The sequence below is a fragment of the Coloeus monedula genome (assembly GCF_965178545.1).
Source record: "Coloeus monedula genome assembly, chromosome: 2".
Taxonomy (NCBI): Eukaryota; Metazoa; Chordata; class Aves; order Passeriformes; family Corvidae; genus Coloeus; species Coloeus monedula.
In genome coordinates, this window is record NC_138782.1 from 84758911 (window position 1) to 84786573 (window position 27663).

The 27663-nt window shown below is 36.7% G+C and overlaps 1 protein-coding gene across 1 annotated transcript in view; it reads left to right on the forward strand.

Annotated features, from left to right (window-relative positions):
* The window catches only part of CEP162 (centrosomal protein 162), a 42109-nt gene extending 15558 nt beyond the window's left edge, over positions 1 to 26551 (forward strand). Inside the window, exons 5-26 of the mRNA XM_082302335.1 lie at positions 357 to 409; positions 1629 to 1744; positions 3831 to 3861; positions 4237 to 4359; positions 5036 to 5227; positions 5394 to 5475; positions 6322 to 6586; positions 7742 to 8009; positions 9683 to 9822; positions 10617 to 10844; positions 11441 to 11578; positions 12484 to 12596; positions 13365 to 13470; positions 13812 to 13938; positions 14835 to 14998; positions 16404 to 16508; positions 17558 to 17782; positions 18873 to 19543; positions 20366 to 20507; positions 21504 to 21602; positions 24438 to 24572; positions 26265 to 26551. Coding sequence (XP_082158461.1) covers positions 357 to 409; positions 1629 to 1744; positions 3831 to 3861; positions 4237 to 4359; positions 5036 to 5227; positions 5394 to 5475; positions 6322 to 6586; positions 7742 to 8009; positions 9683 to 9822; positions 10617 to 10844; positions 11441 to 11578; positions 12484 to 12596; positions 13365 to 13470; positions 13812 to 13938; positions 14835 to 14998; positions 16404 to 16508; positions 17558 to 17782; positions 18873 to 19543; positions 20366 to 20507; positions 21504 to 21602; positions 24438 to 24572; positions 26265 to 26483 — 3742 coding nt within the window. The 3' untranslated portion in view covers positions 26484 to 26551. The remainder of the gene's footprint in view (positions 1 to 356; positions 410 to 1628; positions 1745 to 3830; positions 3862 to 4236; positions 4360 to 5035; positions 5228 to 5393; positions 5476 to 6321; positions 6587 to 7741; positions 8010 to 9682; positions 9823 to 10616; positions 10845 to 11440; positions 11579 to 12483; positions 12597 to 13364; positions 13471 to 13811; positions 13939 to 14834; positions 14999 to 16403; positions 16509 to 17557; positions 17783 to 18872; positions 19544 to 20365; positions 20508 to 21503; positions 21603 to 24437; positions 24573 to 26264) is intronic.
* Positions 26552 to 27663: the final 1112 nt, after the last annotated feature.

Genomic DNA, 27663 nt, shown 5'->3' on the forward strand with positions numbered 1-27663 from the left:
GGGGGAAGAAAGGAGAGACGGGTGGTTTTTAAATTTAGTTACTCCAGAATGACAGGGTCAGAACAGGAGGCAAACCTTAATGATAAAAATATTTTTGAGAAGTTAGCATAGATGTTGAAGAGAATGTAGAAAGGGAGTGATTTTAAGAGTTAGATTGAGCATTTTAGCTGGGAAATACTTTATTTTAATAATTGCTGACACTTTTCCACTTTCCTTACCTTTGATTTGGTTTGTTGGACAAATTCAGATTCATTCTTATATTACTAATTGTAAGTGTCAGAGTGTAGAGTTCCAAGAAAAAAAGTCTATTTGTTTGCTGTCCAAATAAAGAGTAGAATTTTCATTTTATTTCTCAGAAATGAAAATACTGAAAAAGACGAAGAAGAATCTGCACATGAAGAGAAATCTGGTAATACAGTCTTTTCTCTCACCTGTAGTTCTTACATGAGCCTTTTAGGCTGTCTTTGCATTGTGACTGTGCAGCTGTTATTCAGACAGAGGGGTTTAGGGGTTTACTTTTGTTTCTGTGCTTTTTTTTTAAAGTGGATTTTTAATCTATTGTGAACCAAAAGACAAAAAGAAAAGGAAAAAAAAGTAGTAAAAACCCTCTATCAATCATAACTGAAAAAAGGACTCTGATGTTGAAATTTGATTTGATGTTTGATTTACTTTGGTGTCTTAACTGTCATCTGTATTTTTGTGTCATCTTCTCATGCCTGAGTTTCATCTCTGCAATCTGCAGTATTACTCTTACCTGATTTCCCCCCCAAATTTCCATGCTACATTTCTTGTTTATTTGTCTTTCACTTGTCATGTCTCTTTACTTCATGCTTTATTGCTGGCATATAATAGAGTGTATTCCTGTAACTCAACAGATTGAATTTTCAAATTTATATATTTAGCTGAACTTTTGAGAGGTCCTGTTGTCAGGCTTGAATTTCCCTAGCATAAAGAGGATATATTTGTAAACCATAAACACAGAAAGAACACATTATGAACCAGTGTTTTTCAAGGCTTCCAGGTTTAAGTGTTACAGATAATGCAGACACTGGAGGCAGTAACCACAGGAGCTAAGTGGGAGAGGTACAGCAAAAGAGAACTGAAACTTGTGGAAGGATCTAGGTAACTGAAGGAAAAGCCTTTGGCTTGCTTGTGTTGTTCATTCTCTAACACACTTGTATTTAAATAATGCTTACTCTTGAGAGTGGCTTTTGGCCCACCAAAGCATGTCATAAGAAGCCAAATTACAGATTCTGAGCCTCAAAACTGCTGAAGTTGTCAAAGTGGATGTACAGAGTACTTTATCTACTGGGTAGGAATTGCATCATTTCACCCTAAGTGAGGGAAAGTAGTTGAGTAGAAGGGGTCAATTCAAGTACACCTTGAGGAGACAAAGCATATCTGATCACAAGGCAAGCTTTCTTTGAATTTAGAGATATTATGTGTGACTTTCACTGTAGCTTTAGTACCACACTCAGTTTTGGAAACTTTCTGTTGCCTTTTTAAAAGGAGTAATACTAGCAGTAGCTGTTCTTAGACGAGGCATTGGGGAAAAGGAAATAGCTGTCTCTTACTGCTTTATCTTCCTTGAGTGTTCATTCTATTTGGTATTTATTTTACTCTTTTAGGTAGCTACAGTGAAGATTTTGAAGAAGAAACAGATACTAATCCCGCCCTTAAAACTGAGGGAGATCAGGTGAATCAAAACATCATATCAGAAGTTAATTTAAGTCCTCAAGAACAGGTATAGCTTGCCAAATGTTTCTATTAGTTGCAGGAATTTTAAAAACTGTACAGTGTGTAACTGTAAATATAGTAAACCTTTGTATGATAGGTACTGTCTGAAAGAATATAGTGGCCCTCAGACTACATCTTTCTATTAAGGATATGCACTTTCCTGTGATAGATCATAGAAAGGGTTAAGTGTTTCACAGGGTTTCCTGTTTACTCCTCTTTTAAGTTAAGAAATGTCAATGGAAGTGCACAAATGATGAGCTTAAGTGGAGACAGCCTCAGAAGTGGGTAGTGTTTAATCCCTCAGAGCTATTGAGGTACAAGTGACACAGACTGGTGGAAGTAATTCTGTACAGAGAAACCCTTTGGACAAAGGACCCAAAAATCTTCACTGTATGAGCTTTGGGGGCACTGCTGTCCACTGGCTTAGTCAGGTCTTTTGATGTGTAGCACATGTGGTTGGAGCACATAGGTGCATCCCTGGAGCACATATTCAGATTTGGGTTTTTTTCTGAAGTCTATAGAGGACCATGTATTCATTTTCACCAAGTAAACTTATTTGGGTTTTAGTTCTTTTTAAATAAATTTATTAGAGTGGTATTTCTAATAAATGTTTGAAAAGAAAAGTTAGAATGGAACTGTCATAATGCGCTTACTGCTACTTAATTTTCTTTTCTCAAATTACAATAAAAGAAATCAGAAAGGTGCAAAAATGCTTCTTTATGCAGACGAACTTTTAATTCCTGTTCACTTGTGAGAGGGTTTGTAGAGTACATAATGTTGAGAACTTTTGGCATCATAAGGAGGGTTTTAGAGAAGTGCATATTCTTGGAGAATTAATAACTGCTTAGTTCTAAGTTCTGAAAACTGTTTTTAGGTATTGGACCAACTTCTAAAGTTTGTCCATTTTTTTTCCCCTGATATTCAAAAAGTAATTTTCTCTTTCTTTTCTCTTTCTTTTCTCTTTCTTTTCTCTTCTCTTTCTTCTCTCTCTTTCTTCTCTCTCTTTCTTCTCTCTCTTTCTTCTCTCTCTTTCTTCTCTCTCTTTCTTCTCTCTCTTTCTTCTCTCTCTTTCTTCTCTCTCTTTCTTCTCTCTCTTTCTTCTCTCTCTTTCTTCTCTCTCTTTCTTCTCTCTCTTTCTTCTCTCTCTTTCTTCTCTCTCTTTCTTCTCTCTCTTTCTTCTCTCTCTTTCTTCTCTCTCTTTCTTCTCTCTCTTTCTTCTCTCTCTTTCTTCTCTCTCTTTCTTCTCTCTCTTTCTTCTCTCTCTTTCTTCTCTCTCTTTCTTCTCTCTCTTTCTTCTCTCTCTTTCTTCTCTCTCTTTCTTCTCTCTCTTTCTTCTCTCTCTTTCTTCTCTCTCTTTCTTCTCTCTCTTTCTTCTCTCTTTCTTCTCTCTCTTTCTTCTCTCTCTTTCTTCTCTCTTTCTTCTCTCTCTTTCTTCTCTCTCTTTCTTCTCTCTCTTTCTTCTCTCTCTTTCTTCTCTCTCTTTCTTCTCTCTCTTTCTTCTCTCTCTTTCTTCTCTCTCTTTCTTCTCTCTCTTTCTTCTCTCTCTTTCTTCTCTCTCTTTCTTCTCTCTCTTTCTTCTCTCTCTTTCTTCTCTCTCTTTCTTCTCTCTCTTTCTTCTCTCTCTTTCTTCTCTCTCTTTCTTCTCTCTCTTTCTTCTCTCTCTTTCTTCTCTCTCTTTCTTCTCTCTCTTTCTTCTCTCTCTTTCTTCTCTCTCTTTCTTCTCTCTCTTTCTTCTCTCTCTTTCTTCTCTCTCTTTCTTCTCTCTCTTTCTTCTCTCTCTTTCTTCTCTCTCTTTCTTCTCTCTCTTTCTTCTCTCTCTTTCTTCTCTCTCTTTCTTCTCTCTCTTTCTTCTCTCTCTTTCTTCTCTCTCTTTCTTCTCTCTCTTTCTTCTCTCTCTTTCTTCTCTCTCTTTCTTTTCTCTCTTTCTTTTCTCTCTTTCTTTTCTCTCTTTCTTTTCTCTCTTTCTTTTCTCTCTTTCTTTTCTCTCTTTCTTTTCTCTCTTTCTTTTCTCTCTTTCTTTTCTCTCTTTCTTTTCTCTCTTTCTTTTCTCTCTTTCTTTTCTCTCTTTCTTTTCTCTCTTTCTTTCTCGTTAGGAAGAAGCAAACACCGGGATGCTGGCTAAAGGTAAAATATAAGCTTTGATCAGTGGAAGAAAACTAAATGTAACTTTTTGAAACTTGCTTACCTGCTTTTTAGTATTTTGATATTTTTCACCTGATTTTATTGTGTTCTCCTGAAAATATGCTGGATCGAAATAGTTAAAAATAATCTACATATTAGCAATTCAAGGTCATCAATGTATTTTTGTATTTATTACACCTACTCAGAACTCAGATTTGTAATCAGAGTTCATCAATTTACCATTAATGGCATTAAAATAATCTGCATAGTACTTTTTGTATGCTTAAGACATCAAGATAAGCTCTGGTATACTTCTAATTCCAGTGTGACAAAGTATAAATAAGAGAATTGTGTTTTGTTTAACATTTATCTTCTTAGTTGTCTTACTTGATTCACAAGATTCTACTGCAGAACTTCAGAAGGCCGTTGAAACATCGGATGTAGCTCCAGGCGACCATGATCAGCCTGAAGAAGTCAGTGCAGTTGAAATGAATGAAGCAGGTAAGGGGTGCTTTAAAAAAAGAGAAAAAAAAACAAAAAAAAAACCCCACCACACAAGAAAACTTAAAATCTTACTGTATTAGAATAGGTGACTCCGATGTCTTCATTCGTTCTTAGATTATTGGGGAGCATGAAGCCCTCGGCTTTTACCAACAGATTTCGAAAGCAGAAGGAAACATTTCAGGAAAAAGTAATGTTTCTACTAAGAAGACACTTTTGTCTACTTGGTTACTGTAAAGTAGCTTTTGATGTTGCAATTTCATATTTAAATACCATCTCCTGTGGTTATTCCTCGTATCTAAAATTCTTCTTTGACAACACTGAGCTCAATTATTAAATACATTCTCTTATCGAATAGGCTAGTTATAACTGTGATGGCACCTGTTAAAATAATCATACAATATATGCTATTAATTTTAGTACTGTTAAAATATTGAGCTGGGGGAGGATTGAGGAGAGGAATGCAAACTGTAGGTGAGACAATTTAGTAGACACTAATTAACTTGGCACCTGTTTATAGGAAAAACAAGATTTTTGATTATTTTTTTAATGTAACTGAAGTCACTGTTTTCCCCACGTAATAGACCAAGATAGTAACTGAAACACAGGCTCCAGTGGGATGTTTCCCAAACCAGAAAATCCAGTAGTGTCTCTTACAAGCCTGCTTTTTTCCCAGGTACTTCCTATGGACAAACCACCAGTGACATGGAAGCGCTACACCAGGCATATCATCACGTTGATCAGTCTTTGGGGGACACTGACAAGCAGAAACTGCACAGTTCTGCAGTGGCAGTCTCAGAAGGCTTAGGGCAAAGCATTTCACAAAATAATGACATCTATGCAAAAAACATGTCAACTGTTGATTCAGGTAAAGAGCTCAAAGGAAGGCATATATTGTACAAGCTTGTAAAATGAGTGAGCTAGTAATATCCGTAATACGCCATTTATGACACATTTTTAAATGTTGTCCTTGTAACAGATACTTTTTCTAGATTGTTTTTTAATTTATTGTATATTTTTTTCTCATTATTTAGATTTACCTACTGTGGAAGAATTGATGAAAACAATTAAAGGACATTTATGTAATATCAGTAATTTTGATGTGGACTCTGAAAGGTATTTATTTCAAGATGCATTTTAAGAATTGTAGTAACTTAAAGCTACTACTTGTGAAAAACACCTTACTAAATAACTCATCTGTCTCTTTCCCTGATTAAATACTGAAATTTTGTTATATCCTGCACTGGCATTATAACATTTGCAGTGAACTGTTAAATGAATTGTACAATGTTAATAGGTTTAGACCAGGGATTCCCATACTTACTTTGGGTAATAAGCAGCAATGTTTGTCAAATCATTTGGAGGGGTGTTCCTCCACAGCTAGGATCTCTACCTTCCCAGTGTTCTCCTCTTTCCCCTTCTCCATACACAGATTTCAGCCCACATCCTATCCTGGCTCTCCAGCCTCCATAATCTTAAATTCAAATCCTTTTAAGATCAAAGCCTACTGTTGTGATTCTTACTAACCTGTGCTCCATACCTCCTCCTTGTTTGCTGCAACTGTTCTGTCTAGAGCAGACAGCACAGGCCTTGGAACTGTCAGAAATACAGGTTATGCTTAGCAGATGAGTTTTGGGAGCTTATCATATAGCTGCACCCAGCAGAAATTACCACTGTTTTTTTATTAGTGTTAATTGCAGGCTTACAGGTGTTTATCTTGTAGCCAATTTTGGTACCTTCACAAAAACAGTCGCTGCTGGTAAGCAGCTCTTGTTCCACAGCGTGGTAGAGAATCTGTGTGACTAAATCTGCAAGATGGGTCTTAAAAGAGGCTTAATAGATCTTTGAAATTCAGGCAGTCTTTACAGCTGATACCTAAAGAAAAAATGCCCTGCTTTTTCCAGAGTGATAGAAAAGCAAAGGGCAAGTGTTTTATTATGTATGGTTTCTTTTTTCTTGTAGTCCTGTGAAACTGGTAGGCAGCACAGAAAATGACCTCATTAGCCACTCGCCCTTTGAAGACCCCCAGAGTAATACAGTTTGGGAGAAAAACTCAGTTGAAAAGTTTACCAGAGAAGAAAGCATCTTTCTACAGACAAGTGTGAATGATGATAACTTTCAGAGGATCACTGAGAAAGAAATTCAGACCAGTGAAGTACAGCCTGATATACTAAGAGAAAAAATAGGACAAGACTCTCTGCTTTCACAAAGAAGCAAAACTAAAAGAGTAAGTATTACCAACCAAATTTTTGTTACATGGAAATAATTTTTAAAGGTATATCTTTTTAGACTGCCTGTCACTTGATTATGCTCTGATGTTTAGAAATTGAGAGACTGTTGTTCTTTTTCTTGAAATTCTCATGTTGCCATTGCTGCTGTTAGAGGCCACCAAATCCAGTGGACATTGGGGCCAGTGAGATTCTTCTTGTCCCAGCCCAACCTATGCAAGGCTGCTGGAGTCTCCAGCTCAAGATAGTGATGTGAGAATTGGAAGGACACATATGAACACACAACAGGCTAAGAACAGGGAACATTTTTACAGAGAGAACAGTTAGAAATACAGTTCAGTAAGAATATAGGAGAGACTGTAATGGTCAGTGTCCAGCTGAGTCAGACAAGTGTGCTGACCAGCAACCTGGTCATGTCACCAGCTTTTTAAATCTGATTTTTCCTTCTCTTTCCCAGACTCGTTTCTTTACCTATTTTTTTTGTTCTTTCCCAAAAGATCCTGTAAATTTTGCGCATTCTTACAATCATCTCAAATATTCCAGAACAAGATTTATGTAATCCCAAATCTTCTCCCTGGATCCCTAAATTCTTCTCTCCTTGCATCCCCTAAGTTAGCTTCACACTCCTTTTCATACTCTCTTGTGTATGCAAGGCATTATAGGGACAGAGGTTTGGCTGATTTATCCTGGTGAATTTACCACCCGGGCAAACAGGCTAAACTTTTTCCTTTACTGGTTTTGGGAATTGTGTGCTTTGTTTTTTGATGATCAAGTGTAGCAAGGTTCCTCTGCCTGCCACTGTTCCTTTCTTCATGGCTGGTTTTCTACATTCACTGTGTTCATTAGCCTTTAGTCATGACCTACCTGATTTGGTAAGCAGAAGATCCTGTAATGTACAGTACAATTAAAATAAAAGTACAATTTCACAGATCAAGTACAGAACCAGTACAAAATACTTGCCCTATGTAGTTCTGAAGTAGTACAATTCTGCAAATTTACTTCCTACTAATTTGGTTAAAAATAATGCTTGCCATCACCCTGAGTCTTAGAGTTGTGTAGTTTTGGTAACTGGTTCTGTGTTTTTCACTGATAAAGTTACCTTCAGTTTACAGCAGAGTCTAAAACTTGTTTTAAACAAATGTGTTCTGTCACAGGCTCTTCGGTCTTGTTCCTTGAAGAATGAAAGATCAGAATCAATGACAAACAAACCAGTGTCATACAAGAATATCAGAAGTCCAGCACCCTTACATAAAAAGAAACCTTCACATGGTACTCATGGACTGGTTAGAAGTTCTGGCTATGGGAAACCCAGTTTACTTTCAAAGCAGTCTTTTCCAGTTAGTGAAAAGAGAACATCAAAAGAAAATTTCAAAAAGACCTGTCTGAAAGCCAAAAGTCCTGCAGATAGAGCAAAATCTAAAGGTAATTATAAGTTTTAAGAGTTTTAATTCTGAGTTTTAAGAGCCAGAGAGATTTGCTCCTTATGCTTCACATTTAAAAAAACCCAAATATCATAGAGAAATCTAAACTCAAATGCAGTTAAGTACTGATTTTTTTCTGTATTATCATGAAATTGCTGTGAGAGACTTTTATATGTATCTTTGTAGTCGTGTTTCATTTCCACTCACATATACCACCACTATGTTTGAGACTTACCTATTCTTCACCAGTAGGACCAAAAGAATAGAAAAAGCTGGTGTTCAAGAATTAATATCTACACGTTGACATTTTTCATTACAGTAAATGCAAAGACACACTAACATGCTGACACACTAACTGCTATGTTTGAGGCTGAATTTCTTTTTCAGCTGCTTCTTTTGATCTTTGCTTTCCTGGAGTACAAAAAAAGTACTAAAAAGAAAGTCCTATTTTCTGTTCATGTCTGGAAAGAAATGTCTATGGAAAGAAGAATACCAATGTAGTCCTGTGAAAACTGAGTTGCAAGTAAAGGACCAAACCTTTTTATTTTGGGGTGAAGCCTGAAGAGTTTCATGACATAATTCAGCTTAGTGTCTTTGCAAACAACGTTTGCTGCTATCCCTGAGGCAGGCTTTAGTGCACTTCTAGCATGCAGTGCTTTTAAAAACCCTGCAGGTAGTGTCAGGAAAAGCAGTTTAGGATTATGTTACCTGCCTTAGGGAGATGCTTCAGTGGCAGCTGTTGAACTGAAGGACCTCAGTTCATTGTTGTGTCTCTGCCTGTAGAGGAAAAGCTTGTACAGCCTAGTGAAGGTAGTAAAGTGAATGAGAAGTACTGAGAAAATGGCCACTGGCCTCATGCAAACTTGCTCTTCCCTCTAGCTATAACCATTCACCATAGCAATTTTAGGTGATTTCAGAAGTTAATCTCACACAGCCACATTCTGCAGAGGCCTCTATAGCTGGGAGGAGAATAGCCTTGAATCAAAGAATTCCCTAGTCATCACTGCTAAGGGAGCACCTTTCTGAGGGGTGTGTGACTCTAAAAAGGCATGAAATTTGGAAAAGAATCATTGTCTGGTGAGGTTTTTTTTCAGGTGTAACATTCCTAAGCAGGAGCAGTCGAAATGGCAATTTTAGTTGCTGTCTGTTTTTCAGAAGAGTGAGATGTGAACAGCTCCATGTATGTTACTGACTCTAGGGGGAAGTTTCCTGCCTTTTTATTCCAGTCAAGTTATTTGATGCAACAAATAAATGTTGCATTTCTTTCTATGATGTCTGCACTCCAAAGTCCATTTTGAAAATTGCTGTTTCTTATCTTCCCCATAGCTTGCAATATGTTGTGTTTCTGTATACTTAGATAACTGGCAACTTCTCAAGCAGAGGAGTGAGGTTAACCTTGTTTCATGAAGGATTTATTATCCAGCTACTTGTGTCAGTTGTTCTCTTGGGTTTTGTTTTATCTTGTCATCAGTTCCTTACTGAAAAAAAACCAAAACAAATCCTCCAGTTTTTCCATAGTATATCATTGTTCTCAAGTTTCTATATTTAATTCAAAATTCAGGTTGTAGAATACTTTACATACCTACAGGTTGGATCACATGAATACATTTTTTTCTTAAAAGACACAAAATTCTGAATTTAATTTGTTCTATTTTACTTTCTGCCTAAATGAAGAAGCCTTATTTGCTACTAGGATAATAAGATCTGCAACAAATGAACCAACTTTGGAGGGGAGTATTAACAGAGTTTTGTCTGGCCAATCAGTTGTTAGTAATCTTCAACACCAGGCTGTGGACTATAACAGGCAATATCATGTGAGTAATAATCAGTGATGCTCCTAGTTATAGTATGTACAACTTGGTTTGCAAGTCTATTTTGTCAAGTCTTTTAACAATTATCACAAGAATGGCAAATACTGAAATGTTGAACAAAGACTTCCCTTCGGTCAAACACTAGTTTTTGCTTTTAAAATATGCAAGTACAATCATACTGCTTTTCAGTTGCTTGGATAATGCTGTTGCTTTGGTGGTTCTGTGTAATTAAAGTTGCTTATTAAATTCTAAAAATTACTATTTTGTTGTAAAAGAAGGCTAAATTGAACTTCTACTTATAATATTCTGCTGTGAATGTTGAAACAGTACTACTGTTCAGGGATCTTTCTTGTTTGCATTGCATTAAATATTTAAGAGTATCTTCTGACTTCTCCAAGGTGACTGTATTTGCAGTACCATAATGGTTTTTCCTTCTCCCTTATCAACTGCATAATAAAGCTATTCATTGAATACCTAAAGCATTGCTGCTTTTCTAAAAGTAAGATGCTTAGCAATATAATAGCAATATAGTGGCTGTCATATATGATGTAGTTGTTTCTTGTTGGGTTTTTTTGGCTTGTTTTCTTCATATATATTTTGCAAATGAGAAGGTATCTCATTAAAATAAATGCAGGATGTTTTGCTATTACAATGTTGGGGATTTGTGTTTTGGGTTGTTTTTTCAAGTGCCTCGTGTTGTTGCTGAGAGCCAGACAAACCAGTTAAATAAAACTGATGAGCAGAGTTCTGGTAAACAATCAGCTCAGTGTAATGTTTCCCTGAATTGTTTTCTCTAGGACTTACCATTTTCCCCTATCAAAAGTCGTGATAGGGAGCTATATTTGTTAAAACGAGTACAAGCAACAGAGGAGGACCTGAACACAGCTCGGGATTTGATTCAGCAGCTGGCCAGCAAGCTTTCACAAGAAGAGAAGGAGATGGAGGCAAAGGTCGTAGAACTGAAAACACAGCATGAAAAGGAGCTTTCTCGTCTGGGTCAGGAAAACTATGTTCTTCAGAGTAAGGTACTGTATCCTGTGCCTATAGAAGAGAAGAAACATTGTTTCTGAAAATTGAGTTAGTGTTACTTTACATGAGTTGTAGAGCAGAAAATCCGAATTTACATGGACAGTGCAACTTTATACAGGCATACCTGCTGTTACATTTATTGCCTGTAAGACATGACTTTTTTTTTCCTAGAGATAAACTATGTTATCCTGAGTTCCCTTACTTTGCTATTTTGTGAGTGCTGCAGCTAGTTTTTTGTAAATATTTAAATCACTCTCACAGAGATTAACAGATACCATTTGTTACAGATAAGTACTTTATGTTGAGATATTGTTTATTGTTCTTGATGCATTTTTCAATGTTGTGTTTTGTCTGTATATCTATTCCCAGAGTTATTCCACGATACCCTCCTGTCTAGACACATAAGAACAGAAACTTACAGCTTTTCTCAAACATTTTTTTTTTTCTGTTTCATAATGCTTCTGTAAAACTCCAGTAGGACCCACTCATTGGTCTGCTCTCATACGCTAATTAAGAGATTGGACTGTAGTCTTGTAGAAAATTCCATATTGTTAACAAAACTTTCTTATTTCTTGTGTGCCTTTTCTGAAAGCTAAGAAATATGGAAGAGATGGGCAAAGAAAAGAGGTGGACCTACCATGCAGCAACAGTTCCTGTAAGTGAGGAAAAACTGGCACAAATACAAAAAGAAATTGAAGATCAAGAGGTCATTATTCAAGGTTATCAACAGGTAACACCACACAGCTGTGTGTTCTAGCCAGCTTCAGAAACAAAACTGTTTCATGGTTACTACTTTTTTGTTGAAAACAGGTACCTTGTTTTCGAAAAAGTGGATGAAATTTGGGTGTGAAAGGCAAACACAGTGCAGGTTTAAAAAGTATTTCACACGTGTCTGGTTTGGGCTAAGTTTTTCCACAATTCCATGTAACTGATCTAAACTGTAAAAATTGGTAGCTTGTCAACAGTTGAGAACTGGGAAAATACTTTATGGTCAATGAAGTACCACAAACATTTTGCCCAGATGTAGTTGAAAATCAGTACTTTTAAGCAGCCTTAGAAATCTGAAAAATTCTGGTTTTTAAAATGCTTTTCTCAAGATCTGAGCAGCAGATTTCAAGGTAACCTTATTAGCATGCCTGATTTTATTACTTAGTCAAGTGGAGAAATAGAGAATTCATGCTTAATAATACTTCTGAACACCTGCAGCTGTAAAATCCAGTAGGTAGCTTAACCAGCTTCCAGCTGGTGCTCAGCATAATTTCTTGATATAAACACAATACCTTTCCAATATGGCTGTGAGCATCCCAAACAATGATGATTTTTGTCCCCAGGAATGGAGCCTGGGCAGGCTGGGCTCTGATCTATCAGCACCCACCCATGAACATGCTTTTAGAATGTAGTTGGGATAGCTTTGGGGAGGATCTGGCTTAGCTCCTTCCTGCAAAGTGAGCAGACACTTGGACGAGAGTGTAGATAATGAAAGTAGATACCAATTTTAGAAGCTTAGTAATTAAATATTAAGTGTTTTCTTCCACTGTTTCAGCAGGAAAACTATGTGATTCATAGAAAATTGTTTTATGACTGTAAAAACCAGTAATTTATGAACATTCTTTAACTTTGTCTGTCTCAACTTAGGAAAATGAGAGGTTATACAAACAAATGAAAGAGCTACAAATCCAAAACAAAAAAAACGAGGAACGAATGTTTAAGGAGAATCAGTGCTTAAAGACTGAATTAATAAACTTAAGGTAGGCTCATATTTGACCTAAAATCTCTGGAATTTTCTGCTGTTTGTTTTGTTTTTATGAAGAACCATTGCAGAGTCTATCAGGTGCATGTTTTCTAGAGTTTCTCAGGTTTGTGGTTTTGTTTCTTCTTTTGAGACTTGATTTGTGTTGTTTATGGGCACTTAATTCTTTGTTTGCTTGATGGTGCTGCAAACCCAAGGGAAGACTAGAGACTTGCATGTGGGGAACACTTCAATGTTCTTATTCATATCAGAATGCATAATACATTATACTGCACTTGTTCTGGTATTGTGGCTCTGCTGATGTGTTCGGATGTTTTGATGCTGTTGTAAGATATGCAGTAGATCAGGGGGCACAAGAGGTTCTCCTTGTGGAGAAACCATTCTATTCACTGCACTGTAGGTCCTGTGAGATTTGCATCCAGTGCTAGTAATGAGGAAAACAACCTAGCAATTGTGTGTACTCCTAGTTTACAAATCCTTGCTTTGGAGAGGCCTGTAGATGGGTTCTACTGGTGCAGAGTAGATTTTTCTTTCCCTCCCTTGTGTAGTCCAAATAAACAAGTTCACGCGAGGTGAGAAGATTTCACCTTGCAGTGAATTTTGTATATAAATGTTGTGTATATTTGCTTCTTTTTTTGGTTTGAACCTGCACGCATTGACTTCGTGGTACCATTTAGGGGGCAGGGGGTTGTGTTTGCTTTTCAGAAGCCACTGTTAGTATGCTGAGTCACCACATTGCATAACTGTTGTTGCTGTTGCTGTTTAGAGAAAAAATAGAGAAGACTAATAACCAGTCACGAATCATGCAGGATTCTGAACCAGCCAGAAATCAGAGTTTCACAGAACTGATTTCAGAGCTTCGAGCAGCACAGGTAGGTATATATCAAACCTTATTTTCATGTGTTCTTGCAAAAACAGCATGACCATCCATACTGTAGACTAATAATGGGGTTTGGGTTTTAATTTTTTTTAATGTTTAACTTACGTTTTCCCATGCTCTGCTATAGCAGGGCCTGAGAATGAAACCAAACTTTAAAGACCTTATTGTTGCTGTGGCCTGAGAATAAAACCAAACTTTAAAGACCTTATTGTTGCTGTGGTCTGATACAACTGTTGTGATTTAATCATTGTATGATGAAAAGGCATGTTCAGGATTTTTGTGTGATATTATGTGTTTAGTTTTTAATGTTTTACTGTTTTCTTTAAAAACCAGAAAGAAGAAGCTAAATTACTAGAAGAGATAAGACGTCTCAAACAAGATAAGCAAGCTCTTGAGGTAGACTTGGTACAAGCCAAGAAAGAGAGAGATTTAGCAAAAGTCCAGATTGCATCTGCATCAAGTAAAGCACCTTCATTTTGTTGAATAATTTTGCTTACTTTGCATTTCACTAAGCAAATATGTAACAAAGACTTTATTAAAGTATTACTTAGTGAAATGCATCTAGACCATTTCCAAATATTGTCTCAACTTCTAACAGAAGCATACAGTGAAGGACATGTTACAGTACTTTTGGTACTCTATTAGAAAGTATCTTCTGTATCCAAACAAACTCTTTGTTGTGGCCTATTAAGTTTGATTTCTCGCCCATGTTTCACTGGACATGGAAAACAGATGATTTCTATTATGTGACAACTCTGTTCATAAGAAAAGATTTACTATGTTACATCTTAGTCTCCTATTTAGATCTTGTCCATTTTTTACCTATAACTTATGCCTTGGGACTTTCTTCAGCATTCTTATCAGAGCTTTTTCCAGTTTGAATTAATGAGAGTGGGCTAAAAATTGGTCTCTCTCATTTCCAGTGTCAGGCACAGTAATGCTAAGCACAGTAATATTTACCTCCATGTCTCTTCTCAAAATGCTTGATCCCTAAATGGGAGGAGTATGATCAATACACATCTAACCACGCATTCAATGTTGTCATTCCTCTTGGTGCTGAAGGTCTGTTTACTAAAGCATGATCAAGAATAGATCTCCCTGGGATTCTGTTTTAAGCACTTTCCATAGTAAACTGTAAGCCATTGAGTACTGCTTTGTATGAGAGAAATAAAGGGTGGTTTTCAAATATTGTTGCTTTTTAAATCCTAATTAGGATCTAGGTTTAAAACTACTGCAGTAACAGTATTGTCAAAATGGTAAATGTATGAAATATGCTGAGGAGGATAGTGTTGACTAATTACTCCTTCAATACATAATTACTAATAAAACAATTCTAAGAATGTTTTATTCTTGTAGGTGAGAAGTCTTATGAATTTAAAGTTATGGAAGAATCATACAAACAGGAAATTACTCATTTAAAAAAAAGACTTCAGTGGTATGCAGAAAATCAAGATCTTCTGGATAAAGATGCAGCCCGTCTTAAAGATGCAAGAGAAGAAATTGAGAAACTAAGACTAGAGGTGATAATATCTAGCTTTATATAAGAAGTTGGAACTGGAAGTTGTTTCTTTTTCCAGTGATGAGTGTAATGTAATTCTTTCCTTCATAATAATCCCATTTTTTTGGTATATTAGATTGGTTCTATTGGACATCTTGGTTATGCTTCTGGGAGCAAAAGTAACGTGCTTCCCTAGAACCTTCAAATTTCTTGACCTGAGGGAAAGAGGTATATTGTTACATTAACAACTAGGAACACCCCTCTTGTCATTCTCTTTTCCTCCTTTTTGATCCACAGTAACTTAGGCAACACATTTATTTTCTCTTAAGTACCAGTTCTAAATTCTTTCTTTGGGAAAAATCTCTGGTTACTATAGTAGAGAGGAAAAACCCAAAACACTCGAAATATAAACCAAACAAACTAATACATGAATCTTGAATACTGCCAAGATATGCATTGTCTACAGTCAGTACATTGGACTTAGGATTCACAGAAACAAAAAATTTTACTGGTGCTAAAATAAAGTGATCTTGGAATTTTTTCATGGTGTTTTCTTAGAGAGATCACAGATGAAAGGAGGTGCTTCCGAAGGAGCAGCCAGGGAAGGAGATCCCTTAAACCACCATATCAAACTTCGATCAAGATAACATTGCCGTGAAAGAAAATACTTTTATTGGCATTTTCTCTGGGCTGGATTGGTGCCTAAAAATTCTGGTGCCTAGAGCTCTGACTTCATAGAAATAATCAAATCAGTCAAACTATGCTGGCATGAAAGCATTACTTATGCTAATATTGCCAGTGTGGGAGAGAAATCAAGATAGGAATACTTTTAAATATCCAGGGTGTAATATCCCTGTATAGAGATCATAGTGGCTGATAAAGGTAGGAAATTCAATTTTAGATTATAGCATTGAGTCCTTATGGCCAGACTTCATGGGAGTGCAGGAGCATGAGTTATGCAGTTCCTTCCCTGATTCTGGAACTCAGCTTTTATTTAGGCACAACATAACATTGCCTTTTGGCTGTTTCTATATCTCATCACAAGGTATAGCATTGCAAATCACAAACCATTTCCTAAACTCATCCTGAAGTCATGGAATGCACTATAGTGCTTTATGTAATAGCTTATTAATCAAGCCTGCATACTGGAAGTATGAGAGAAAGAAACAGTTTTACTGTTATGAAGACAAGAGTGTCCCAGAACTGAAATTCTCCTCTAGATTTCCATAGCTAGTTTCAGCTGCTTTGGAGGAGGAAGCTGTCCTGTGGGCTAAGAACCTGAAGAATCATTTAGTACAGAAATTACCATTACCAGTTTTTAAGTGGCAGAATATATATATTATATTATGTGTGTTTGAAATGCTTTTTTACTACAGGACAGTGTCTCTGAATACATAATTCAATTTGTCTTCTCGTAAATTGAGCAGGTTGAGAAGCTCAGAGCTGAAGCAGGAGATCAGTGTGTGCAACAGAAAAAACGTCTGCGAGACAGAGCAGCAGATGCTAAAAGAATTCAGGATCTTGAGCGACAAGTATGCAATAAAAGAACTGTATTTCACATTTAACCTTTGTTTCAGATAAGGTCTCTTAAAACAACAGTGCTTTCATAAGGATAAAGCGTAGCATGAAGTTGTATGATAAAGTAACTTGTGTTATTGAACACTCATAAACACAAAAAAGCTGCTATTATTTACTTAGAGCTCCTCTTGCTACTGTGCTCTAACAAGCTGATATCCCTTTAAAATCTTTTAAAATACTGTTTAGAGTTTCTTCGAAAGGGGCAAGAGGGCAAAAGCTAAAGGTTGCTGTTTATCTTCTAAGACTCCTGTCCATGTTCAGTAATTCCTTAAAAGTATCAACCAAGTTGATTCAAAAGTAGGGGTTTAAATTCCATTGGATTCCTACAAGATTCGTGAAAACTGGGGGAGTGGAGACCTTAAAATCCATGTTTCTACTAAAGAAACATCAAGTGGAAGTAGGACTTCCTGAATTATAGGAGATGGCAACTGCATTAGTTAGGGATATGGGACTCATGGGCAAGAGCCTTTCAGAATTCTGATGAGAAAAATATCTTATCCATAGATAAGAGAGGGGCTTGTTATGATGTTGCATGCAAGGTGTTAGTTTTACATTATTGCAGACTACAAAATAAAAGGCATATAATCTGTTATTGGGAGAATAATTCCAATATCACTATGAAATATCTTTAACAGTTGGAAAAGTAGAATGTGAATGCAAATACAGAAGAAAAGCAAACATATTCGCAGCATTAAAAGCCGTATTCAACTTGAAGACCTTTTTTTTTGACTTTCTTAGGACTGTTGACATAAGGCAGTCTAAAGACCAGAGCAGTATTTTAAGATCATGTGTAAGTCAGTCAGTAAAAGATTGAGTCTTGCTTTTCTGTAAACAATAACAAGAATGGGAAGAATGTAAAATAATTCTCATTATATGCATCTATAGTTTTCATTCTTCCACCTTAAGGGGATGAAATGTGTTAACATTCTGTCACTTATTTCTGTTCACTTTTCAGTAGAACTTTATTATTTTTTGACCTTTGACTTAATTTTCTTATGAATAGATTAGAGAAATGGAAGGAATTCTAAAAAGAAGGTATCCAAATTCTTTGCCTGCTTTGATTTATGCTGCTGCTGCTGCTGAGAAAACTAATGATCTTTCAGCTAAAAAAAACACAGTTGAATTTTTGGAGAGAAGAATAAAGAAATTAGAAACAGAACTTGAAGGTAAAGATGATGAAGCTAAGAAAAGCCTCCGTGCCATGGAACAACAATTTCAAAAAATAAAGGTAAAAGTTGAATAGTCCACTTTGCAAGTAACAGTCACAAGGCAGCTGGAGTCTAACACAGGTTAGTGGTTAAAACAGGAGGCAAACACCACATTCAAAGGAAAAAAATACTCAAAGAATTTATAACCAGAATTTCAGTACCTTCAGCATCTAAGATAAAAATAGCATCGAAATTGCTAGGGTGGGATTGAAACGAAGAGGACAAGTTCTTGAGGCATAATAATTTAATTCTTACAACTAAGGTAAGTGGTTTTCACCCTGTGGGTCAGAGTAGCTGCTTATTTAATTCCTTGCTGTACCAAAGGCTGTGTTCTCCAAAGGTCTGCTGACAGAGCATTTCTGCAGGGAACATTGGGAAACAAACATGCTGATAGTGAGCCTAAAGACTCATGTTAGGAAGCATGGAAGTCTGGCATTTTAATTCAAGGAAAAGGTGAACTGCACAGGTGCTTAATGAGCAAGAAAGGAAAGCATTGGCCAGTTGTTCCACCTTTTCTCCACGAGTCACTCATCATGCTTTCCTCGAAGGAAAATAATGGCCATCCAGGCTATTAAGAAGGTTAGGTTTCCTCAGCTCATTAGGAGGAAAGATTCTGTGTCTGCCTGAATTCATACTTCTATCTTTGTACTTATAAATAAATAAAATAAAGATCTGTTCTGTTAAAATTTAAGATGTTTTGAAAAATGCAAAGTACAGTTTTGAGCATGTGACCAGAATGTTTGCCAGCTGACCAATAGCAAGTACATAATGACAAAATTAACATTGGTAGCATCTGAAGAGAACTCAATTACATAAAAATTAAATATTTTCTTGTCAATGTAATTTTCTATCCCATTGTTACTGCATCCATTGTGATTAGATTATTTTGTAGTAAATGTTTCTAGTAATTCTGTTTTAAAGCAGACTTAATTATTTCACTCACTAATTTCTGAACTAATTGAGTGGTTTGTTAGTAATCCTGACTTGTATCCTGTCTTCTGAAATCTTGCTTCAGATAGGCAGTAACTTTAAAGAATAACAGGAAGAGATAATAATAACAGTACACTTACGAAACTGCTTTTTTCTTCCTGCTTTCTACTCCCCTCCTAGATACAGTATGAGCAAAGACTTGCAGAGCTCGAGCAACTCCTTGCCTATGAATTTATGAATGAAGCACCAAAACTGAATGGTGATAAAGCCAGTTCTACAGAACTTGAACAGGAGCTTCAGAATCTAAAGAAGACCCATGAGATCACTGTTGGAAACCTCCAGACAGAAATTGAAAATCTTAAAAGTCAAAATTCCCAGTTAAAACTCAGAAGTAAAAATGATAATAAAGACTTAGAGTCCATGGACTCTAAGATGAAACAAGGTAGCACAAAAGACAGGTTGTTAAAACTAAATGAAGAACTGGTCACTAAAAATAGAGAAATACAAGACCTTACAAAAACTGTAGAGAAACTTCAAAAAGAAAGGATGGTGATGTTGTCTGATAATAATTTGAGAAATAACACAAACACTAATGGAAACTCTGCAGAGGTCTTGAAAAAGAATACCTCAGCAACAGATAGAAGGAATTCCAACAACAGTGAACCCTGTCTAAGCATGTTCGATGATGACAAAATACACCAACTACGTATCTTTTCTGATTCTCATCTCTCGGAAGTTCTGCAAGAAAATGCACATCTGAAAGAGGAGCTAGAGAGGTTGTCTCTAGAAATGGGCCAGCAGCGAGTGGAGTCTCAAGCAGCACTGGCTTATTCTGAAAATAACATACGAAGGTAAATGCTCAACATACTCCTTTAAAAAACTTCTTAAAGTGTTAGCAGATACAGGATTGAACTGGCGCATTAACATGTTAGCTATGTGTGAAAGGTTGCTTATACCTTCATTTGTACTGTTTGTTTTCTGGCTTTGGGGGGTTTTGGGGGGTTTTTTGCAGTTTTGGGGGGGTTTTTTAAGCAGTGCACTGTCACAGTTATTTCTACAGGCAAATCTGTATTAATGCTTTTATTAATACTACAATTCCTTAGTAAAATACCTCAGTTTAAATCATCCTATCTTCGATGCTTTGTGTTGTATGGCATTAATATTTGGTACATGTACTTTCCTTCAAATATGGGGTATGCTTGCAGTGGGATTTACTTGGCCAGCTGTAGAAACCTTATACTTCACCTAGTCTCCCTCACATCCCTTCATAGTCAAAGTAGAAGAAATTGGCATATTTAGATTGCAACACATTCTTTTCTAAAACAGATACCTGAAAGAAGATAGATGCATTATGATTTAAAAGCATGAGTTTTCTCACCATGGTTTTAATAAGAGGCGCCAACAAAGATGATTGACTGAATTTTCTGTATCCTAACTGCCTCTAGTTAAATGATACACAGACCAAGCATTGTGGATTTCCCACCTTTTCATCCCTCCAGAGCAGTAGAATTAATGGTGGTCCTGTCTTGCAAGGTTTTGTTATGAAATATCAAAGACATGCTACATTTAACATTTTTGATATTTTGTATGTTCAAGTGAGAAGCTGCTGCATTTTTGAAGAGCTGTCTGCAGCTCTGCTTTACTATATCCCACTTTCCTCTTGCTCTGTTCAGGATGCAGGAAGACACAGCAGAATACATTGCATCTCTGAAAGCTTCCCACCAGAGGGAAGTCGAGAAGATTGTTTGCCAGCATGCAAAGGAGCATTCTACTTCTAAAGTAGCTGAACTAAAGAACAGAATTTCAACACAGGAGGTAAGATACAGTAGATGCATTAGTTACATATAGCTATATCTTAGTTATTTCTTTCTGTATTACTATAAACTTACTTGCTTTGAAGTAGGACCTCTTATTTTAAAAATCATCCTGTGCCACAGCATTCACAGAATCCCAGAATAACTGAGGTTGGAAGGGACCTCTGAAGGTCATCTTGTCCAACCACCCTGCTCAGGAGGGTCATCCTGGACCATGTCCAGGTTGCTTTTGAGTATCTCTAAGGAGCACGATTCCACCACTTCTCTGGGCTGTTTTACACGTGATATAAAGGGTAGAAAGAGCTATTGCATTCAGATTATTAAAGAACATTTTAAAATGAGGAAAGTAACTTGAAGATTGAGACTTGTTTTCATATACATATGTACCTGTGTGCTATTTGACAGCCCATGCAGAGCACTATTCACTAGCACACACACACACACACGTTAGAGGCAGTGTTGTTACTGCACGCATCACTTACACCTGTACTACTACAATCACAGAGATGTTAAGGGGTTGGAATGCACCTCAAAGATCATCTAGTCCCAACCCTCCTTGCCATGTCCCCTCTTGTAGGACAGGGACACCTCCTACTAGACCAGGTTGTTCAAGACCTTATCCAACTTGTCTTTGAACACTGCCAGGGTTGGGGCATGCACAGCCTCCCTGGGCAACCTGTTCCAGTGCCTCTCCACCCTCACAGTAACGAATTTCTTCACAACATTTAACCTAAACTTCCCGGCTTTCAACTTGTACCCATTACTCCTTGTGCTATCACAACTGTTCCTGATGATGAGTCTCTCTGGCTTCCCTGTAGGCCCCCTGCAGATACTGCAAGTTTGCTATGAGGTCTCCACACAACCTTGTCTTCTCCAGGATTAACAGCCCCAACTTTCTCAGTGCTGCTTATATTTTTCTGTACTTCTCCTGCAGAGGTTTTCACATGTTGTCATGGGTGTATGTGCTAATGACAAAATATTTTTAAACTTTTTGCAGATATTAATAAAACATCTTCAAGAACAACTTGGTGAACAAGAGAGACGTCAAGAAGCTCTTTTAGTTTCACAGATAAGAGAGCAACTTCTACAAAAAGAGGTATATCTAAATTTCAATTGGGGTACCTTAGTTTAATAAGAGTTTTCATCCTAATTCATGTCAAGCCTCAAATAAAAGATAGTAAAATAAGTCTTAGAAGCAAAATTTTTGTCAGTTGCTTCTACATCAATTATACCTGAGAATGCAAGGTTTTTCTAGTGTGACCAGGAGAACAACACAGAACAGAACACAGAACTTTTACCTTTTTTGATTTTAATCTTTTTATTATTTTTTTAATTTGGTTTGAAATGTCCGACATCTGTGTGAAATTTGATCAGCAGGTTAATCCAGTCTTTCATATTCTCTGAGAGTTATGGTGGGTAATGGTAAATAGACCACAGGACTTTTTCTTTATTTCTCTTTATTAAGAGGATTTTTTATTACTGTTTTCAAAAGCTTTTCTTTTTTTCATCATCCATTGCCATAAAACTGACTTAGGCAATTATATTCTTGGTTTTCTCCTCTGCTATCTCTGAAACTTAAGGTGTCTTAAGGGAGAGTTAGCTATAAAAGTTCTGAAATTCAGTTGGTTTTGAGAGACGTATATAGTTTTTTTCTAATCTTCTACTTCTATTAATAACATATAATCTGAAAATTACACTTGTTCTTATCTTTACTTTTGGGTTAATGTTGTGTCAAGTTGCTGTCCATCTTTTAGCTCAAGCTTTTAGAATCATTGGCTATGCTTTTGTAGTTCTTGAGGTACTGCGAGTCTTTTTGTTACCACCTCCTGTTCAGGAGGATGTAGCCTGTCTCAGCACTGTGCCTCTGCTTCATTCACCATCTCCTTGATGTATGAACATCACTAATATTAACTTAATTTTGATAATACTCTTACTTGCAAGAGTTATTAAAAGCAATTAATCTTAATCTCGCTAAACTCAGATTTATCTGGGTATTTATCTTACATGTGCAAAATTCCACCTCTGTTGTGATGTATTTGTATACAAGTGTGGGTTTATAGGGGGAGGAAAACATGTCCTGTTAAGCAAGTTTGGTGTTTGCAGAATAGAGGCTGAGACTTCGGGTTCATACTCTGAATCTAACAACAGATGTTGCCTTTCCTTACAAAGCTTGTTTCATTCCAGTGGTCTCAGTATATGTAATACTTCTTCCGGGAAAAACAGGGCAAGAGTACAATGAGAAAATGTTATTCATTTGTTTCCTCTATGACTGCTTTACAGATTATTGACAGTGGTGGTTTAAGAGAATGATCATCCAATCTGACCCACATGTTAGCAGCCAACTTCAAGATGCTGGCATTTAAGAAAATGTAAAGGAGTGTCTTTGTTACAGAAATTATTGCAAGACTATACAGAGAGAAATATCTATGTAAAGCCTTGCTTTTGCCCTCCAGCATGGTTGCTATGCTGCTTATAAAATACATCTTAAGCATTAAATGGTTAAACAAGTTTTGCTGAGAAAAGAAGACAACCAAACCTGCAAATGGAATTAGTAGTGATAGGGGAAGGCACCTCACTGGTAATAGGATTGAGTCCTCTGTCTAAAATGATGGTACCTCAAAAAAGGCAAAGTTTTTCCTGAGGCTTCTTGGAAGATTGTTATTTGAATACTTATCTCAGAAATGCTGTTCATGGATGTTTTCCATTAACTGAGTACTTCTTTTCCTTAGCAGCTTGCACGTAGCACTGCATTGTATTTGACGTGGTTCTGTTGCTGGCAAAATACACAGAGCCCATTTTCTCCTGGGGCTTTTTCCCCTCATAAGATGTTTCCACTATGATATTTTTATTGTATTTAATTATATACTTGAGACTACACATCAGCCCTTCCCTTCAGTGGGGCAGTTTAGCAGCAGCCAAGCAGCAGGCACTCAGTGGCACAGACCTTTTGAAACTAAGACTTCTGCTCCTCTGACAAACGTGGCTGAACAGGTTCAAAGCTGCTGGAGTGATGGACAGGCAGAAATGTGCGTGCATAGGCCTTGTCATTTTAGCCACCTTAAAATATGGAAATAATAGTGAGCTGCCTTAGAATCACTTCTCAGTAAGAGTGACAACATCTTATGAAGACACAAGGCTTCCAGCTACTTGAATTCGCAGCAGAGAGCCAAGGATGGCTGAGTGCTTGTAGAGGGTTAGCAGCTCTCCAATATACTGGGTAAAGGGAGCTAAGGACTATCATAAAGGATAAAGACTTGAAAGTTTTCACTTTAGTTTACTTACACACATTAAGAGTGACCAAAAAGTACTTAGGATGTTAAATGAAGGAATATAAAGTTATTTAAAATAGGCAAAGATTGAGAATAAACCAGAAGGGCTTTATGAGAAAACGTCCCTGAATTTCTGGAGGATTAGGAAATCAGTTTTAAGTCATTGGCAAGTTGATTTTGCCTGGTAATTATTAAACTTACATGGAGCTTGTAATCATCTCTTTAGACATTAAATTAGCATGTCTTTAATTAATTTAGTCCTTAGAAATACACTGGTATCTTTTATATTTGGTCTTCATTCAGGGTGTGAGAAAGGATTGTGTAAGAACATCTAATCACAATATTCTCTGTTAACTTTTGTTACATGAAATATAAAATTAGACAGAACACAATTGCTTCATTACATTATTAACAGGATGGGATTTATCAGAGAGGACTAGACTTTCATGTCCTCAGGCTACTTCTTGGAAATGAAAAATCCTAATATAAGTCCCTGAGTCTCTGTTAAAGCTTTGGAACAAAGGAGATTTCTCTTTTATGTCTTCCTTTCTACAGCTTTTGAATGGAATGATTAAACAATGCAAATACATTTTTAAAGGACCCTGTTTTATACACTGCTTAACACAGTGATAACAATTTTTGTCAATTCTCTTTGGCTGTAGGTGACAAAATTGTTGGAAGAACTGAGAGAGGCTAGGGAGAGCCAGAGTCCTGAAATGAAACATTTCTTGTGCCTGGAAAAGAAAATCAAGCATATAGAGAGCAGACATGCAGAAAGAGAGCATGAAATTCAAAAGGTACACCAGTGCATAACTGCATTTACTTCTTAAGAGCAATTTATTGGTTTAACTGTAATTTTATGGTATTTATTCATGCTTATTTAGCTCGTGCTGCAGGAGGGAAGTAGTTTTTATACAGCTGTTTTGTCTTTGCCTGCCAGTGCAAGTGAATGTAGGTGTAGGCCTGGTCAGCTTGGCCTTGCTGTGATAATTAAGATTACTTGTGTAACTTCCTTGCAGCCTGGTGTAAGAAGGCCTTGCTGTTGCAGAGGGTTGGACTGTGTGACCTCTGGAGGTCCCTTGTTTCATTTGGTTATTTCATATTTCAGTTACACAATGAAAGCAAGCTACTGAAAAATGACAAGAGTTTGGAATGCGGAGTCTGAGCTATGATACATTCCTCAATTGAACTGTAATTATCTAGTCCTAGCAGCCCTATTCAGAAAAGCTGCATTAAAAGTATAGAAACATCTTATTTTATTTTAAATTTTAAAACCAGATCTCAAGGAATATAATTTTAATGGTACAGATTTTTTTGTTGTAGAAGGATTTCTTATACATTTCTGTAGCAGATACTTATTTGCTTTCAAAAAAGACCTGTGCATAAAGCAAGTCATTGGATTAAAAACAAATCCTGTTGCCTCTGATGTTTTCATTCTGTCCTGCTAAAGGTGACTGTGATACAGTTCTTTTTTTGAAAATAATTTGGTTTTATATAATGTGAGGATGCCTTTACCATTTCTTTGAAGTGCTTGCTGCTGCCTACTCTGTGATCTACGTCTAGTACTTGCTAAGATGTTTTGTAATGTTTTGGGGTTTTTTTAAATAAACAATAGTATACATAATTAGTACTAAATAATTCCGTCTTTTTGTGGTGCTCCTGCTCTTTTTATGTATTAAGCTTTAGGTTTTGTTTTATCCTAATTTTGTTCCTTTAACCATCAGCACTGAGGCATTGAACAGTTGCCCAAATGAATTGTATCAAAATGAATAGTGGAGGAAAGGAAATTGCTGAGCATGAAATTAACAGGTTATCCTTAGTATCCAACTGCAAATACCATAATTATGGCCTTTAAGTGATAGGCTTTCTTTAAAAAAATCTATTACAATTAATTGTGGTGTGGAAATTTTGATATCTGATGACACTTCTTATGTTGTGTAATTTAATAGGATGATGTCAGGGATTCAAGTTAAAGTTATTCAGACCTTATCTGCAGCAGCATCAGATCTTTGTGACTACAGGACATTTTCTGATAATTCATAGAACTTGTGGCTTTTAGAAGTAGAGTAGTCGGCTACAACATGTCATTCAGATTTGGTTTGTTTTGCAGAGTGTTACTTTAATTATCACATTTAAGTGGCAATTTAAAAAGTTTATTTTGATTTATAGAGGGTTTTATATTATATGCTCAGCTTTGTCTTAAATATTCAAATGTAATTGCTGCTTTGGAGAGGATAAGTTAAATTCTCCTGGGGCTCATTAGGCAATAATCAATTCTACCCTTCTGTCATTAATGCAAATATTTAAGGAATTCATTGCTATGAGAAGGATTTTTGTAATATTCAGAATAAATTGTTTCCACTTAATGTGAGCATTCGGCTTTGAGACTGAGCATCAGATAAAATGATGTGGCAGATTTGTGCAAAGGGGCAGCACTGGCTGGGTATTGGAGTAGGAAGTCACAGTGCTGACTTTATTCTAATTTGCAGGCAGCCCAGCTAACACAGCACATTACTGAAGCAAGGCAAGCCCAGGAGGTTGAGAAGTGGCGGAGGCTGGCACAGCAGAAGAATCAGGAACTGGAGAAATTTCGAATGGAATTGGATTCAATATTAGATGTTTTACGTGAACTGCAGAAACAAGGGGTTGTTATTCCTGCACCTGATTCCAGTGGATTCAGAGTGACAGACAGCTGTTGGAAGACATGATTAGGTAGTAGTTAAGTAGAGAAGCAGAATTTTAATACTCAAAGTTACGTACAGAAAATGTTATTGAAACTCATTATTGTAATGCACATAAATTGCACTGCATTCTGATCTTCTCTGGAATCTGTCATGTCCAGAGGCAGATTTGCATTGAGCAATACTCTAGTCATACTCTATGTCTTCTATTTTATTAGCAATAAATTTACATATTTTTTTATAATGGTTTAAAATATTGAGGTTATTCCAGAAATTCAACTATCATTGAAAAATTCCCTTTTTCACATACTGTAGAACATGCCTGAATGTTTTTAAGTTTGATTTCTAACTTGTCTTACAGTGATTCCTTTGTGAAAAATTTGAGTAATAAGCTGTTTGGTTTGTATGTTTAGTGTATGGCATTAATGTATTTCATTCCATAGGGCAGGAAAATCATCTTTTTTTGATTTTGCTTCTCTCCCTCCAATTCATATAATATTCCTTCCCTTAAGACCCCTTCCAACTTAGTGAATGATTGGAGGGCTGGAGGAGAGCAGGCATTCCCTGGTGGTGCTCAAATTCAAGCTGTACTTTGGTTACTTTTCAGATAATTCCAACTGTGCTGGTAAGACTGATGGCAGAGTGGGTCTAGCTGAATTTGTACAGGGCAGACACAGAAAAAGGCTATACAATACAGTGTGAGAGTAGTTATTGGTGTCCCTTTTAAAAAGGAAGGCTGTACTGATAAGGTTGTCACAATGGGCTGTTCAGGACTGACATAGTAAGAACCTCTCTAGGTGATCTTGACAGACAAAGAGACCAGTCAAATGTGAAGACATTGTGCTAAAGCTCAGACTTCAGGGGTGTGTAGATGGGGAAATTTAGAGTTAAAATATTGAGCAAGTTAGGAAAGGGGCCAGGAAACAAAACAAAAAAAAAAAAACCAACCACCAACCAAAAACCAGACCAAAAAAAAATCCCTGTACTACCATCCTCAGGAGTGACAAAGGAGACTAGTTTGCTTAAGCAGGAATAATCCACTACCCAAATACCAAACGTGGAGGTAACATTCTGCTGAACTGACAGGCCTCATGGCAGGTAACACACTGAATGTTAGAGGCTGTTGCCTTCTGCCTCTCCTCAGGCCCTGCCAGAGTTACACACCTGTGCTGTAGAGCAGGTACACAGGAGCAATTCCTGCTGTGTC